This window comes from Mytilus edulis, chromosome 10 (genome assembly GCF_963676685.1).
Source record: "Mytilus edulis chromosome 10, xbMytEdul2.2, whole genome shotgun sequence".
Classification (NCBI taxonomy): domain Eukaryota; kingdom Metazoa; phylum Mollusca; class Bivalvia; order Mytilida; family Mytilidae; genus Mytilus; species Mytilus edulis.
In genome coordinates, this window is record NC_092353.1 from 29,911,769 (window position 1) to 29,929,680 (window position 17,912).

Below are 17,912 nucleotides of genomic sequence, written 5' to 3' on the forward strand. Positions count from 1 at the left end.
AGAGGGCCTTTAGGCCCGAGGGATGATATTGGTCGAGGGTGATACGGCGTGTGATACGGATTTTGCCATGTATTATTCTGTTTATCATATATTTTTTAAAACCAAATTAAAATTGTAAAAAAATGCATTTGTGCAGAAACAAACTTCACGAAAATTATGACCAAATAAACAATAAAACTTCAGCTATTTCTACATCTTATTGTAAACTATTTTATATAAAAATCGCTCGTCAAGTTACTGGGTAATAATTATTTGGAAAAAAAATCGATTTTAGTTGAAATGATAGAACTTTTTTTTTTAATAAAAAAATTTTTCCCCCTTAGCCTGAAAATGCAGCAACTGGAAGTCATATGTCAAACGCTGACGTCACGCCACGTATGCGATACGGGGTATGCGATACAGGGTAGGTGCTACAGACCGGAAAAAAGAACCTTTATTAGATTTACAAAATTGCTGTATTTTGTACTTAATATATGATAAACATATATATTCTAAAATCAGTGAAAACATAAATAAAGGATATTTTGTACTACAAAAAAATAAATATCCACAATACAAACCCAAACTGGAAACTCAATAAAATAAAGATTAAGACCTGGTTTTGGCCCAAGAAAATAAAATGTTTGATAACTATTTCAAATTGGCACATAATGTTTAGAAATGCATAATAAACTATTGATATAATCTCACCAAGCTTGAAGCCATCTTTCCCCAAAAACAAAGGTTTTTATCTGATGACAATTACGTCATAATATGTACTGTTTTCACAAAAACAATGAAAAATACAGAATTTATGCAGTTTACTATCTTTATTTCCATTATGGAAACATCGTGTGCAGCCAAGAAACAACAAAATAATTTAACAGAAGCTTTATTATAACTATTGACATAATCTCACCAAGTATAAAGTTGGTTCTTGGGTGCACACATACTTTTTCAATCTAAAATATACTTAAAATTTGATAAAAAACCAGGAAAATCACGAAATTTTACAAAATATGCAACTTAAGTCATGATTTGTTGCTATGGCAACTTGTTCAATGTCAAATTTGTTTCGTTTTTCTGAATACCTTGTAACTTGTCAAGTTTTCAGTAATTTATGAATATGTATGATAACTTTTAAATTTGCAGTAATTTTTGGGCCAAATAAAGCCCTTATTGCTCCTACTCCTTTACAACAGAAAAACTGTTTTTCCTATTGTTAATTTTCCTTTTTTGGACTGTGATGTTCCTTTGTCCTTTTTTGTACTGAGTAAATTTCCTAACTTATTCCCTATGCAAGCATCAGAAGTGAAATTTTAAAGAACGTCTTCCTTGTATGATAGTAAATTTTTTTAGTCAGGAACTTTGTTTACCAAAAAGTGGAGTAAATTAAAGCAATATATGATTAGGATTTCATAGAGCACTAAAAATAAATTATGAAATCTTTTAAAAATAATACTGCACAAAATCTTGTTCCTTGAGCAATATAGACAAATAGCTTCATTTTTTGTTTGTTTCTGAATATGTTTTTCTGTATGGAAAACTAAACTAAAGTATAAAACTTTCAACATTGATACCACAATGTAACATTAATACCACAATATTGAAAGTTTTATGCTTTATAGTGTAGTTTTCTTCAAAAAGACAGAGGACTATTGAAAACTATAAATATCGTAAGATTAAAAACATACATTGACATATGAAAGACCAAATCTATGAAATTTTTATATCTTGAAAGTTTTCTCATTTATTAGAAGGGAAAGACCTTCATATGAACTTTTTATATCTTGAAAGATTTTCTTATTTATTAGAAGAGAAAGACCTTCATGTGAACTTTTTATATCTTGAAAGATTTTCTCATTTATTAGAAGGGAAAGACCTTCATATGAACTTTTTATATCTTGAAAGATTTTCTTATTTATTAGAAGAGAAAGACCTTCATGTGAACTTTTTATATCTTGAAAGATTTTCTTATTTATTAGAAGGGAAAGACCTTCATATGAACTTTTTATATCTTGAAAGATTTTCTTATTTATTAGAAGAGAAAGACCTTCATATGAACTTTTTATATCTTGAAAGATTTTCTTATTTATTAGAAGAGAAAGACCTTCATGTGAACTTTTTATATCTTGAAAGATTTTCTTATTTATTAGAAGAGAAAGACCTTCATGTGAACTTTTTATATCTTGAATGACTTTCTTATTTATTAGAAGGGAAAGACCTTCATGTGAACTTTTTATATCGTGAAAGCTTTCATAATTTATTAAAAGTGAAAGAACTTCATATGAACTTTTCAAATAATTAGATATGGAATAATATTTTCAAAATAGACATGCACATCCAAGATGAAGCAGTTAATAATGAATGAACCTTTACAATGTACTTAGGTGCTAATTAATTATCATTGAACTTTCACAGCATAAGTGCACCGAATTCAATATACAGAATATATACTGAGTAACCTCTAAGCATATAAGAAAATCTTATTACAAATGTATTCAGTTGAGAACTACCATATATTTATTTAAGCATAATATTTAAGAGTATGTGAATTTGGGATTTTAGATCTGATGCAGTTCTTAATATTTCAAAACACTTACATGTCAACTTTGGAAATCTCAAATGGGAAATTTTAGCCAGAGAGGACAGACCCTATGCACATCTCATACATGAGAATTAATTAATATTCCTTGGATACCAATTTTATGGGATATCATGGTAACAGGGGAACCATGAATTTTAATGTGCAATGAATTACAAATTTCCAAAAAGAATATATGCACTTTTCTAAAACCATGAAATTAAAAATCAACGAAAACGCAAGTTTTTCTCAATCACCAAAATTGGAACCCACGAAAGTAATTTAATGAACAGTAAGTGTTTTGCTCTCCTGAGCATTGTCTGAATGAGTACTTATGAGCTTAAATGTCCTTTTTCACTTCCTTGAAGCTTAAATGGCTGTTTGGAGGTATTCGATTGTAAATTGAAAAATTTTAAGTCATGTCATGCCTCTCATACATTTTCATAGGAGAAATCTCTCTTTAATCAGGTGAGTTGATATACATGTACCTACATCAAGCATTTTTCTCAGGTCTTGATCAAACTGTTCCAAGTCCATCATTTCCTCTTCAGCAAACACAGCATACACCATGTGTTGATAATACTGTTTAACAATCACAGCACCTTGTAGAACATCTTTACATTCTCTCAAAAGCTGTAAACAAAAGTATAAAATACTTTAAACTATTGTGACACTTGAAAAGTATTGTAAGGTTAATCCAAACATTGAAGCGCAGCATGCCAAGGAGCACTTCTCTTTCAAATCACACCACTTCTTCCTATCAGTTTAAAAAAAAAAAGTCACTTCTCCCTGTGATTCTGAAGTAGTGTACATGTGAGCCCTGTCCATAAAACATGCCAATTTAAAGTAATATCAACATGATCAAACAATGTTTTAAGAAAATTCATTAATTTCAATATAAAAGAAATTTAACAATTCTTTGAAAGTCTTATCATGCTTATCATGATTCTGGTTATAAATAACTATTAGTTTTTTTGTAAAAAAATTTGGGCCCTTAAGACCTTAATCATGTTAATGTAGACCAATTTGAAAACAGGACCAACCAGATGCTTTGCAAACGTCTATATAAAAACTTAAACATACAGTCTCAGAAAAAGATCAGAAAATTATGTCATTGGTTGAAAATCTTCAGGAAGAAGAGGAGACATTATCTCCCTTGGCTGATGCAAATGAATCTCTGACAGCTACCATTACAATCAGTTTAACAGCATCTGAGTTGCAGAAATTTTTAAACTTGACAGCAATTTTGTAATTTTGTGTTGTTATGTGGGACATTGACAACAACAAAAAGCTAGCTCACGTCGCATTATTCAATTCATTTACAACATTTTCATTATGAATTTAATTGCAATTGACTCTTGAGGATCAGAGACCTTAATAATAAACCTCATGGTGTCTTTATTTATCATGTTATATTATGTTGCTATGCAACACATTGCAATTGGCAACTTTCAAATGACACAAAACATCCTATTAATAAATTTCACATGGATGAAGTGATGTAATACAAAATGCAGAATCAGCTGTTTTTATAATCTCAACATTCTCAACAAAAGTAACCTCATTAATTATAAATATAACTGAAAAGTTTTACATGCATGATATAAGTTGTAGAAAAATAGATTTGTTTTGCAATACTACTTTTAAAATACATGTACACTGTACATGAAATACAATCCCCAAATTTCTTCACAAAATAATTTCATAAATAGCTGTTATAATTAAATGAATAACAAACTCATGGCATATATATCTAAATGACAAATCAGTGTTCTCCCCAGGCCGTTTTAGCGTCGAGGTACCGTGACGCTATATTTTCTTCCCGTGACACTATGATAATTTCCGCGACGCTATAATTATTTTCACGATGTTATTTTTCTCGTTTCTATATGGTAAAGCCATGTCCTAAATTTTGAACTTTCATCTAATTACCGCTTGTGATCATAAAAAAAATGTATCACCTTGAAATGTAATCCCCTCAAGTCTGTCATTTTATCACCTTGAAATGTATCCCCTCAAGTCGGACAATAGAGGCAATTTAGAGTGATGAAATAGGTGTTAATTGCCCTTTGGGTGATAACTGTTTGGATACGAATACCCCAAGCTGTCACTTGTGGGACATGATTAATACCACATGGTCTGCAATCGCAAGGAGAAAATGTAAGGCAGCAACCATTTGATTTTCTGGGGGGGGGGCTATGGGTTTTTTTCTGGACAAATTGTTTTTCCCGCCTGCGGCGAAAAACAATCTATTTTTTTCACAAGTCGAAAACAATTTTTTTTTTTTCAATTTAAGCATTACATATAGTGGCAGCTGAGGGTGAAACAAACAAATTTTTTTTTCTCAGAATCAAAAACAAATTATTTTTTTCTCCAAAAACTGGAAACAAACTTTTTTTTCCAAAAAAAACCATAGCCCCCCCCCCAGAAAATCATATGGTTATTGCCTAATCAGAAAATCATAAAAGAAATCGAAATATATATTTGCAAAATGAAAACAACAAAAAAAGAAACAAACAATTTTTCTCTTTTAAAAAGAGGTTGAGTCATATCTTTTTATGAATTTCAAAATATTAGTATTACTTTAAAATTTTGATTTTGAGCTAAATAAGTTTTGTACTTTCTTTAGAAAGTGATCATAATTGGCTTTAGTTTATGTTTCATCCATTTAATGCATTAAAAACGCCATATTCATTCCCAATCTCTTGTCAAACATTGTTTCTTTTTCGTTTTTTTCATTGCTTTCGGCGGTCATTGAATATATATTTTAGTGTAGACTACTGATCGGAACCGGACCAGATATGAAAAAATCTGCATTTTACAATAATAACTACATATGCACAAATGGCACAGTAGACGGAAAACAATGATACCTAAAGAGAAAACTAAGCATTAACAGACTATTTGTTAACTTTTTAAAAAATATGTATCATTTTGATAAAAAGAAACAACTAGGACTAATTCATTGAGTACCATGAACCAATATATTTCATATAGACATGTTAAAGAAAATATTTTTAATTTTAATTTTTATTGCTATATGATACGTCCTCTTCCCTTCTTTTTTTTTTTATGAGAACCATTGTTTTTTCCTACATATTTAGTGCAATTGTATCTATACAGGTTGCACTATAATAAACCATGCATTCATTCATTTAGCTGGGTAGGTATACGTAGGGTAACTGGAACCACACATATATTTTTATTTGGCCCAAGAGGAAAAAAATAATTCTGGAACTATAAATGAATATATATAGAAAACATAAACTGAAAATACTGTTATCATGGTTATAGTTTAATTGTATTCTCAGTTATGAATTCAACAATATAGACACAAAGAATAGGGTGGAATAGAATATTTTATTCACCAAATAAGGGCCTATAGCATACAAACAATATATAATACATTTTGTAATAAACAATAGCGCATATAACATAAAGGAAATAGAGCATTGCCACTATGCGACAAATTACATTGAAAAATATACAATTTATTTTTTTACGCCAAATGTGATGCTATCCAAAATTTCTGGGGAGAACACTGGACAAATAATACATTGTTTTGTTATAAAGTCATTTGTTGAAATTAAGAACTGTAGAACATGCAGAATGTAGAATGGCTATTGTTTGTTAAATTGAGACTTCCTGGGTCTAACCTTTGAGCTAAGTGATAATTGTCTGACAAGTCTGGTGGTTTAAATAACAATGTACCTGTATAATCAAAAGGTCATATTTTCTTCTCACTTATCTCTTGAGCTATAACTATCTTATTTACATGTACAATTACAAAATGCAAACAAAAATGTTTAAATGTTACAAGACATACATTTCATGCATGTAGTAATGCTAGTAGAGTGGATTTAAAATTTAAAATAACCTACTTATTACTTTGGTACTATGCATGCCTGTCATTGTGGTTTTTTTTGTGGATGGTAAAATCAAACTTTGAAAATTGAAAGAGAGTTTCAGGACTTCACTCAAGCTCTAAACATTGTATTAGTAACTCATAAAATTATTCCTTCAACCAATACTTACCGGTCTAATACTGAGATGAGAAGGCTCACCCATAGGTCTCTGATCCAATACTTACCGGTCTAATACTGAGATGAGAAGGCTCACCCATAGGTCTCTGATCCAATACTTACCGGTCTAATACTGAGATGAGAAGGCTCACCCATAGGTCTGTGATCCAATACTTACCGGTCTAATACTGAGATGAGAAGGCTCACCCATAGGTCTCTGATCCAATACTTACCGGTCTAATACTGAGATGAGAAGGCTCACCCATAGGTCTCTGATTAAATACTTACCGGTCTAATACTGAGATGAGAAGGCTCACCCATAGGTCTCTGATCCAATCGCAATCTCAAGGCCTCATGAATGACATCCATAAACACTTGTAATAGAAAAAGATAACTTGGTCTAAATGATGGCAAACCCATCTTTTGAAACTGTTCACTACATGCTCCACAATCTGTTATACTAGAACTACGATGGACTGCTGTATTATGAGGAAAGTCCTGAACACAGAGGAAGTCCAAAGCAGCTGGAGACGTGGACATTTGAGTGTTTGCATCATCTCCTGAGGACTGCAAAAGTTCAACAAATACAATTTACAAATGAATTTGTGAATATACATGTACATTTTGTAAAGCAACTAGAGAATTATTGTGGCTTCATGTACAACTACTACTCAAAATCATTTCGTTATTCCTACATGTGTAAACTGATAAAACTTATAACTAAGAAAAGAATATCTTCCAAAGTGTGTTATACAAAAAGAAAATCTTAAATATGCATTATCTGACTTGTATCTACACAATGTATATCTACATGCATATTGTCAAAAATATCTTATCTATATATTTTCTGCAAAGATTAACAGGTAATTGTATTTCATTTTATTGATGACATTAAGTGGGAATTTCTTGAACATGTTAGGTATACATGTACATGTACAATGTAACTTACTTGTTTTTTATTGGGTATCATCGTATTAGAAAAACCTTTAAATATGCATTATCTAAAACTTTTATGACTTTTGTCACATGACATGGATGAAGGGCAGATAAACTGTATTAAATGACTTGACGATCTAACTACAAAATTTCCTTTCCAAACAATTTGGACCTTACAGCATGCAGTTTTGGATTTCTGTATGACCTAATGTGCACAGGTCTGTTCTAAGTCAGGAATCTTATGTACAGTAGTTGTCGTTTGGTTATATAATTTATATCATATGCGTTTCTAGTTTCTCGTTCCTTTATATATATATGGACTGTTGGTTTTCGCGTTTGAATGGGGTTTTACACTAGTTATTTTTGGGGCCCTTTATAGCTTGTTGTTCAGTGTGAGCCAAGGCTCTGTGTTGAAGGCCGTACCTTGACCTATAATGGTTAACTTTTTTAAATTGTTATTTGAATGGAGAGTTGTCTCATTGGCACTCATACCACATCTTCTTTTTTATATTGTCCATTAGAAGATAAGGTGGAGAGAACCTATTGACTTATAAGACTTACCTTTGGTGATTGTCCTTCAGCAGACAGTGTGGATGGTTTTTGTAAAGCTTCCTGAGCCCTTTGTAACGTTCTATCAAACAATTCACGGAATCTTAACAACATTTTGTTCATACCCATTCGTTTAAGTGTTTTATCTACAAACTTCCTATACACAAATGTTGTTGTCTTTGCAAAATCGTCCATTATACTAGCTTCACTTGACACACGTGACAAATCAGTGGACGATGTAGAATAATATCTAATACTTGGTTTTAATGGTGTAGAAGTATCTTTTGGCAAATCATTTGTTGGACTGGCTTTCCCTGAACCCATTGTAAATGTAACACGTTTTGTGGAATGACTTGAATCGCCAGGAGACAACTTGTTGTTCGCAATACCTTCGTCTTCACTTTCACTAGAATCTGGTTCACGGATTTCTGGTATACTCTCACGATGAAAAGACACACTTGATTTTGTTTCATGCCATCGTGGACTTTCAAAGTCCATCATTGGCCAGTCAATATCTGGAATGTATTGAACACCTAACATCTTACCTAATTGTTTCATTTTATGACAAAGATCTCTGGTAATATTTAACCACAGGTATAATGATTTTACCTGTAAGTTAAACTCTTTACTACCATACTGTGGATATTCTTTGGCAAATGCTCTTGAAGTAGGAAATAATTGTTCACACTGGTCTAACTTGTCTAATAATTCTTCCACTTGGCTTACTGCCAATTTTTGAAAACTAATGGTTTCCGTGGTTATAGAATTATTTTCACATGAAAGTATTTCGGGCGAGGACAGGTCATGACTGGCATCTTTATTATACACAGGTATATCACAAAGTTGTATAAAATCTTTATTGTCAAGTTTAAAGTTCATGATGTCTTCCAGAACTTGTGGAATTCTTGCTTTCTCTAATTTTAGATTATCTTCAAAGTCTTTAAAACTAGTATAACCTAAGTGTTCCATTCGTAGTTCAAGCCTGTAAAACATTAATGCACATGTAAAACATTGAAAAAGCTATGCAAATATTTCTATACAAGATAATCTAAGAAATAAGTCACATTTAATAACATGTAAATGTATCATCTAGGCTACTTCTACTGCTTGAACTGTACAAAGTTGAAGATGTGTGTGTGTACCAAAAATGTAATAAGGACAACAGTGTTCCAGCTAGGATTTCAAAAGGGCAGGGTGCCAATCCTGAAAAAGGTCATTTAACACGTGATATGATAATATGAAAAGGGCATGTTTTAATAATGATTTAATCAAACATCGTGTTAATTGGTTGAAATCACTGGTTATACAAGAACAACATCATTAGCCCATATAGAACTCTATCTTTATACTTTTTAGGCTGAAAACTTGTCAAGCAGCTTGTCACAAGTTTTTAGATCATTGCTTGGCACAGTTGCGCTTTATATCCTGTATGTTTTGAAAGGTGACCTGCTTCATTCTGTTTCTAGGGTCCGACACACTTAACAAGTTTCACCTTTCTACCTCTGCTGTGCTTAATGGCAATACAGCACAAAACAGCTGTGCTCAGTAAATGCACAATGTTAGGATATAGCAACAGTGAAAATTTGTATTATAAAGAAGACAGAAAAAGATGACCAGGGCACCCTATCAAAACTGCTACTAAGACCCTCTTTAACTTTTCCCATAACTCAAAATACCTAAACATATATATATTCTTAAGCAAGAAGTATGTAGACATATTTTAGAATGGGTTATTCAATGCTAGGAAAAAATTAGATTGAGTTATCTTTCTTTATTCGGGTGTGCCCTTCTTTGGAGGTTTATATACAGTACGTAGAAGATGTAAATTTGATCAACAATTTGGCGGTCGATTTTGTTATTTTCGTGTAAAAAATGAGGGCAGTCAATGGCAAATACATTGTACGTCTGAATTTGCTATTTAATTCACGGAGAACAAGTACAAAATGAAGTAGAACGATATCTTCCAAGAGTTGTTTATGGTTTTCAACTTTCTGTCATTACATTTTCTCCATGAAACTACGGTTAACATTGCAAATTGTGCCCAAGTTGTTGTATGCAAAGATAATTGCAGACTGACCAGTTCTATTTGATTGAATTAACGTTGATGATCATTAATGACCCATCCGATAAACGGATTACCTATAACAACAGATTATGACACCAGTTGTAACCGTTGATTAGCTTGGGGTTGTAAACAAAGTTATAAATTTTTCGCCAGGTAAAATTTGGTATTAATTAGGGGATCATATCAATATGAACAAAATAATATACAATCGATCTTCAAAAAAGGCAGGGCGCCCTGGAAACTGTAAAAAGAGCACAGGGCGGCACTCGGGAAAGGGTGGGCGCTGCGCCCTCTGAAAACAGCTTAGCTGGAACACTGGACAAATAAATCTACTAAAAACATGAAATTCTGGGCAATGTAACATTGTTATACTTTAATATTAAAAGTTCTGGTTAACAATTAAATTCAACTTATCAAGAAATTAAAGGATGAATGGTAATTTTAACTAATCAGTTTTTTAACATTAATTTGTATTTTAAAATTTCAATTCATTTTTTTTAGTCACAATGGTTAGTTTATCAATCTGATCGATCTTATTGACATCTTTAAATGTTTTCTTTGTACATTATGAACAATATTACAACATCTTTAAAGAAACAGTGGTTTTCACTTGAATAGACATACATGTAACATTTCTACTAACCAGAGATAATCCACAAAATGCTGTTGCCACAGTTCTTGTTCAGAGCTTATTTGTCGACGATATGCTCCAAATTTATCTTTTCTGTTATGATCTTTCTCCTTCTTAGGTTGAGAGCCCATCTGAATAAGAGCAGAGAAGATTTTGTAGAAATCACTTCTGTCCTTTGGACAATCTGGACAGACTACAGATAATCTTCTGCTATCAGGCTTTGATGGACCCCAAGAACTGTTCAAGCTACTGGATAAGTTTAGCGAATTTGTCAAAGTTATTGTCAGAGGCGATGGTCGATTTATTAAGGAAGAAAACCTTCCCGACAAGTCAATCCTTGGAGGGTTGGTCGATGAAAATCTACCAGACGTTGTCAAAGAAACATCTGCTGTATTTGTATCTAGATTTGACAAGTCACCAGAAGTAGCCTTCAAATGTCTATCATAACTCCTTGAAGTTTTCAGAATTTTTTTCTTGGTGCTTCGATTATCTTTGTTCAACTTTTCTGAATCTTGTGAGAAATCCCTTTCAAGGTTGTCATCGGAATCAACTCCACTGAGTTTACAAAATACCGGATTGTCTGCATACTGATCTTTTATAATGTTGACTGGAGTTTTTGGCTGAGGTTTCTTTTTAGTAGCCATATACTCCTTGTATGACATTTTCCTTTGATTAGAGTGTTTTTTGCTTTTTTCAAGTTTTGCACCCCTTGGATTGGCGGGTGGTGTTGTGCCATACACCATATTGGAATACATATTGTCTGGTAGAGATTCAACAGAATTGAACTGATCTTCAAATTCTTCTTCACTAATGTCTGCATCATGACTTTGTTGGTGGAAAAATTTAGTTTCACTAAAAAATAAATACAACAGATCATTTATTATTGTACATTCATATACAGGTGTAAAAAAATGTATGTAAACAATTGTAGAAGTCCTAACATAATTCAAATATATTTAGTTATCAAACCTCACATCGTAAAAAGACATATTGAAAAAGTGCCAATAAAACAAGGACTTAATGGATGTGCTCAGAAATTTAAACTTTTTAAAGGTCATCATGTCATATAAACATGTCAACATCCCACCTAAGAATTGGTTTCGGTGTTATCCATTGTTTAGACTAAACATTGCTAAAAGCTCTCAAGAGCCCCTCACTCACCTGATTCTACTTCCATGACTTCATGTACATTGGTTTTGGAAATCATGTAAAAAATTATTGTCCATAAAATCCTGTATTAACTGTTGTCCCCCCTGGCAGCCATCTTTGATGATGGATCAACTGATGGATTAACCATTCAAGATCTTGTCCCCAGGATTTTTATGCCCCACCTACGATAGTAGAGGGGCATTATTTTTTCTGGTCTGTGGCTCGGTTCGTCCGTCCGTCTGTGGTTCAGTTCGTCCGTCCAGGTTAAAGTTTTTGGTCAAGGTAGTTTTTGATGAAGCTGAAGTCTAATCAACTTGAAACTTAGTATACTTGTTGCTTATTAAGTACATACAATGTGCATGTACTTTCATAAATTTGCTAAATGCTTGTGGATTACTCCTTTCATCTTTGAAACTACCATGTGTCAGATATTTTAATATGCTACATTTTTAGCTCATCAGATTTTCACACAGTCAACAGGAAAGTTTTACCCATATATGACACTGGAAATGATACGCTTTTGCGAATGTGAGAATGCAATCCACATCATTTTTTTATATCCTGTTTGCATTCTGTGATGAAATGAATGGGTTTATAACAAATTTTAAGTGAAAGATTACAAGTTAGATACATATACACTTGCAGCACTGTAACACTTAATTAATTTTAATGACATTTTATTGATATTTATCAGAAATTAAAACATGTATAAGTTTAATAACGAATATGTTTTGAACACATGTCCATTTCCGTATTGTGTTTTTATTAACTTTATATGACCTGACGATGAAATTAGCTACAATAAGTAATGTCAAGTCCAGTCAATATACACATGATATATGTTCCTGCTTTCACTCAGTTGGTAGTCAGACATCATCACGACCACCAATAGGAATTCCGTGGACTACCTGATTTTTGTTTTTCCAGTCCAACAGTTCCAGAAAAGACTGTAAGTGGCGACTGCATGAAGGTGTGAAATTCTCATCAACGTTTGGCCTTCTTTTACTTTAAGGGTCACTATATTCAGAGCTATGGTTTGTTCTTGGTTATTGTTAGGTTACAGAATGTTCTAGGTTAGAACTAAGGGTTAGGTTTTAGGGTTTAGAGCTAGTGTTAGGTTTAGGTATGGTGTAGGCATACCTGCCAACTTTTCAAAATGCCCATGGGGGTTTTGTTTGCAAGATGGCTCTCATAGTCCTACAAAACCTTTAATGGGGCCTTCAAATATATTTTAATGTTGTTTTTTTTGTCTTCTTTATACTTTTACAAGCCTATATAGCCATTGTAAAATTAATTGTTTTGTTTAAATTGTGGCCACAATTGCTCTTTTAAAATTATTATTTGAGAGCCTCCATGGGGGAAATACCCCGCAAATAGTGACAGTTGGCAGGTATGGGTAGGGTAAGGTTTGGAGTTAAGGATAGTTTAGTATACATTTGTAGCTCTATATGGGTTGGGACCCTCAAGTTTAAGAATAGACCATACGCAAAAAATCTTAAGAGCACTGTCAGATGTATATGTATTTTTTATGTCTGTTGCTATTGTTTGCGTTTAATTAACAAATTAAGTATACTTCATTGATAACAAAGTGGTTATATATTCATTGTGATAATGCATGTTTTGATTACGATTCCATTATGCCGTACATAGTATACGAGAATACGTAGTATTTCTGGCCCGTTTCTCAGTTCAGGAATGTGGTAAAACAGACGATTTAAGCATTCGAATTCATGAAAAATTCTCAAAGATGTGCAAAAATAAATATTCAAATGCTTCAACTATCATTATGAGAGGTTGCATACTAGCAATGCACTTACGTCTCGTCGTGCAAAGGGTTGTAATCCTCATTTGGCGATGCTGACCTGGGATACTTTGTCCCATCAGCCGCCATGACAGATTATCACGGAAAGTCACGCGTGATTTCTATTTTTAGCAACACAAGGGATTTACCCATTTGCTGTGTTTTTATGTAAACAATTTTTGGGGTTCATTCATCTATGCCAACATTTCAAAAATGAAATTTTGGCATTGGTTGAATACAAATTTAACAAAAACATAGATCGATTAGCGTTTTAGTGTTCCTAAACCTGTTTTTGATGCAATATTTATTAAAGTCTCACCATCAATGATTTACAAATCACCACAAGCACATAAATCTCAGAATTTTTTATCTCTTATTTTAAGGTATAAAAAAAAATAAAAAAATTCTGAGACAAGTGCTTGTGCAAGTCATCAAGTCCTTGGTCTCATGCATTTTTTTTTTTTACTTAATTGTAAACTATAGATTTATATAAAATAAAGAGCCATTTCATACCGAACTTAAAGAGAGGAATTGTCATCACAAAACATCATATTGTACATGTTGTATTCATGAAAATAAAGATGACTGTATATGTTTGTTCAATATTTATGAAAGTGAATTAGTCAGTGAAATAAAAATATCGCTGTTACGCTAGTTTGGTCCAATGTTGTCAAAATAAACAAAAAAAACATGGCTCAGTGATGATATATTCACTTGCAAGTGAATAATTCGAAATCATTGAATCCGTATTCACATAACAATTTAACCCTTTATCAGGCTAACAGATGCATGAATCAGTAGACGTGTTCAGTTTATAAAAAAGAAACAGGAAAGTGTAACATGAATAAACATGAATAAACATTTCGATTCACTGCATCGACAAACAAAAATTCATTATTATACATATAAAAAACGATGATTAACATATCTTTTACAAATTAAACAAACAGATCAAGAAAAATTCAATTTCTATCTATTTCTATTTAGATATTTATGTTTCTATCTGGTTATATGACCGTTAAATTGGCAGTCTTCTTATGCCATCTCGATGCTTGACAACATGGCGTCTGAACTAGAATACATGTATACGAAAATCTGATAAATATTAACCAGACCAATCATCGTAATATGTTTATTTAATTTTAGACTTTTTAAAACTTGGACATACGGGTATGTTATTAATCAAATATGATAATTTGACTCAAATCGTTGAACATGAATTTGACAGCTAATGCCCCTTTCACGTGTTTCTTTTTATTCGGAATCAAGATGATAAAATCAAGTATTTTTGTTAATTTATCCATGTTATCAGAGGAATAATTATCCGTTTATAACAAAAAAATAACAGTCCCAAAAAAGATTGTGATGAATATAGAACAACATAAGATGAAAATATGTAATGATAACTTTAATTTATCTATTTGACCCAGCTAATATTAAGTGTTCTAAAGTAATATTAATTCTTGTCAATTTTTTAGTTATCATATTTACTGTAGCAAGCATGGTATTGTTTTTTTGTTCTTCAATATCAGTAATTTGTAATGCTTGAAAGTACTGACTGTATTTTCCTGTGATTTTTTACTGACTGCTTTTTCAGTATTCTTCGTCATTTTAGCTTCATCTATAGTTATCCTGTTTAATGCTATTTTCTGTACTATAAGTGCAGTATCAGAAGTACTATATTGTTATGATATCCTGTCTGGTCTATATCCTTTTCGACTGCCTTGTCTTATATTTACTGTTTCCTTTTTTATTATTGGTGTTGTTTTGTACACCCCGTTTAGTTATATATTTTATTTATTTATTGTGTACAGTATCGTTTCTCATAACGACCCAGTGCCTATCTATATATGTACATTGGAACAACGGACGCCGGACTGATACAAGTTGTTATAGTCGTCAACAGCTATATTTAGATCTTTAGTAAGATTTCCAATAAGAAAACTATCCACCAGAGACCAGATGACGTGGATGTGATATATAAGCAAGTGTAGGTCAATGAACGACCTTCAACAACGTGCAGAACATATTCCGTATCAGTAACTATGATAATTATTCAGCTAAAACATTGCATTTGATGTTTAAGGGGAGAAAGATAAATTCATAACTTTTAAAGAGCTTAAATTTTTAATTATTTTTTTATTAGCATATTATTTAAGATTTTATATCAATTCTACTTTTTTGTTCTTTTAAAGGAGACGTGACACAATTTTTTTTTTTTTTTTTTTTTTGATTAATTAATAAATATTGGTAAAAAAATATATTGTAATAAATTTTTCTTGTCAAAACATCATTTAACGGCCTTTAAATGGTCAAAGAATCCAGCGCTTGTCGTAATCTTTGATTTTTAATGAGATACCGGTCACGTGATCGTGATGACGTCAGTGGATACAAGCCGAGAAAATGTCTCAATGAGGACGAAGTCGATCATATTTCTGCATCATTAAACAATGGACAGTGTTAGCATCAGTTTTCAAGGCAACTCTCTAACTTTAGATATTCGACCGTATCATTTTGAGCCGTTACTTGTAGAAAAAAATTAAGTAGAAGATATAAATTCGTCATCCGACATTGACGATCTTTCAAGCAATGTCGATATAATATAAAAATACTATATCAATAATTAATTTCACCAAAAATAAAGATACATTTCTTAAAATGTTTGAGTGAAATTTAATTACATTTAATAAGAGAAAAGGATAGGTTATAAAGAATGTAGGACAGAAAGTCACAGGACAAAAAGTCACGGACAAATCGTCACAGTACAAAAAGTCACAATTTATTTTCGAAATTATTTTTCTAATAACAAGGAAAAATTAATTTAGAAAAATACAAAATTTTTGATTTATTATATATGAAGTAACTCTTTGTTACTGAAAATTATTCAATAGATATCAATAATCAAATAATTGTTATAAAAATAACATGTCTAAGTGGCTTGATATCTATAAATGGCTTCATATTGGCGTCAGATATATCCTTTGCATGATAAAATTTTTATTTTTTTTCATCAATCAAGCTTCATGAAAAATTTCTTAAACAAGCAAATGAATAAAAATAATAGAATAACTATCACCTTACCAAGTATGACGGGTGTAAAATTTGAATCACTAAAGCTGTCACCAATAAATGTGTTATAAGTATGACATAACAGTGGGTTTCGGGGGGGGGGGGGGAGGGGGGGTATGAAAAGAAATATTTTAAGAAGTTGTAAAACAGTAAAATAAATCCATATGTCTCTTCTCCTCCATAATAATCCCATTGAAAATGTTCTATGAGTACTGTCTTTTTTTTTAATATTTTTTCTGTGTGGTATATCTTCAGTCTTTAAATTGTTTTGTATTTTGTGACTTCTATCTAACTTCGACAAAGTCTGGCATAGGGGCCGTATAATATGAAAAATGAAAGCTTACAGTATTGACGGAAACTTATTGAATTGGTTTCAGGACTATCTTCACGACAGAAAACAGAGAGCAGTAATGCATAACGGAAATTTGAAAAAAACACGATAAACGATTATATAAAATTGAAACGTTTCATTTGTACGGCCCAATAACGCAATTGAGATGTTCCCATTCATTTATATTATAAATGATCCTTCTTGTCATTGTGGGTCAGATATTGAGGATGTCTACCATTACTTCTTTGTTTGTCCAAAATACACATCATGCAGAAAAACCTTATTCAATAATCTTAACTGGCTATCTGAAAGCATTGTGAAAAAAATGTTGATCTAAGAAGTATTTGTTTTGTAGTTTTAATTTTTTTTTAATTTTGAAAAGTGCGTATGCATTTAATGAGCATGAGGTAAAAGTGTCTCATATGTCTTGTTAGGCAGGAATCTAATATATTTTTATGCTGATTTTATCTTATGTATAATATATTGTGTATAATGTTAGATTGTGACACTGTAATAAACTTCTTACTTTAAAACTACCAGGGACTTTCTATGTTAGTATAGAAATTCCCTGTTACTATACTACTAAATGAAAAGTCACTGATAAAAGCGACAAGCACTGCGTGAATATTTAAAAAAAATATATATGTATTACATGTTAAAGAACAATCCAATTATAATATTGCAATGAACATAATAAAAAATTGTAAGTGTGCATTAAAGTAAAATCTAATACACAGTTGTATTAGGATGAGATTTTCCTTCAAAACTGTCGAAAATGTTGACTGACGCATGGATT

General features: G+C 31.7%; 1 protein-coding gene across 1 annotated transcript in view; it reads right to left on the minus strand.

Moving 5' to 3' along the window:
• The window catches only part of LOC139490857 (mitogen-activated protein kinase kinase kinase 4-like), a gene marked incomplete at its 3' end in the record, with an annotated part of 44,545 nt that extends 30,715 nt beyond the window's left edge, over nucleotides 1–13,830 (minus strand). The window contains 5 exon segments of the mRNA XM_071277934.1: nucleotides 3,056–3,196; nucleotides 6,874–7,152; nucleotides 8,083–9,052; nucleotides 10,779–11,618; nucleotides 13,733–13,830. Of these exon segments, the coding sequence (XP_071134035.1) occupies nucleotides 3,056–3,196; nucleotides 6,874–7,152; nucleotides 8,083–9,052; nucleotides 10,779–11,618; nucleotides 13,733–13,806 (2,304 nt within the window). The 5' untranslated portion in view covers nucleotides 13,807–13,830.
• Nucleotides 13,831–17,912: the final 4,082 nt, after the last annotated feature.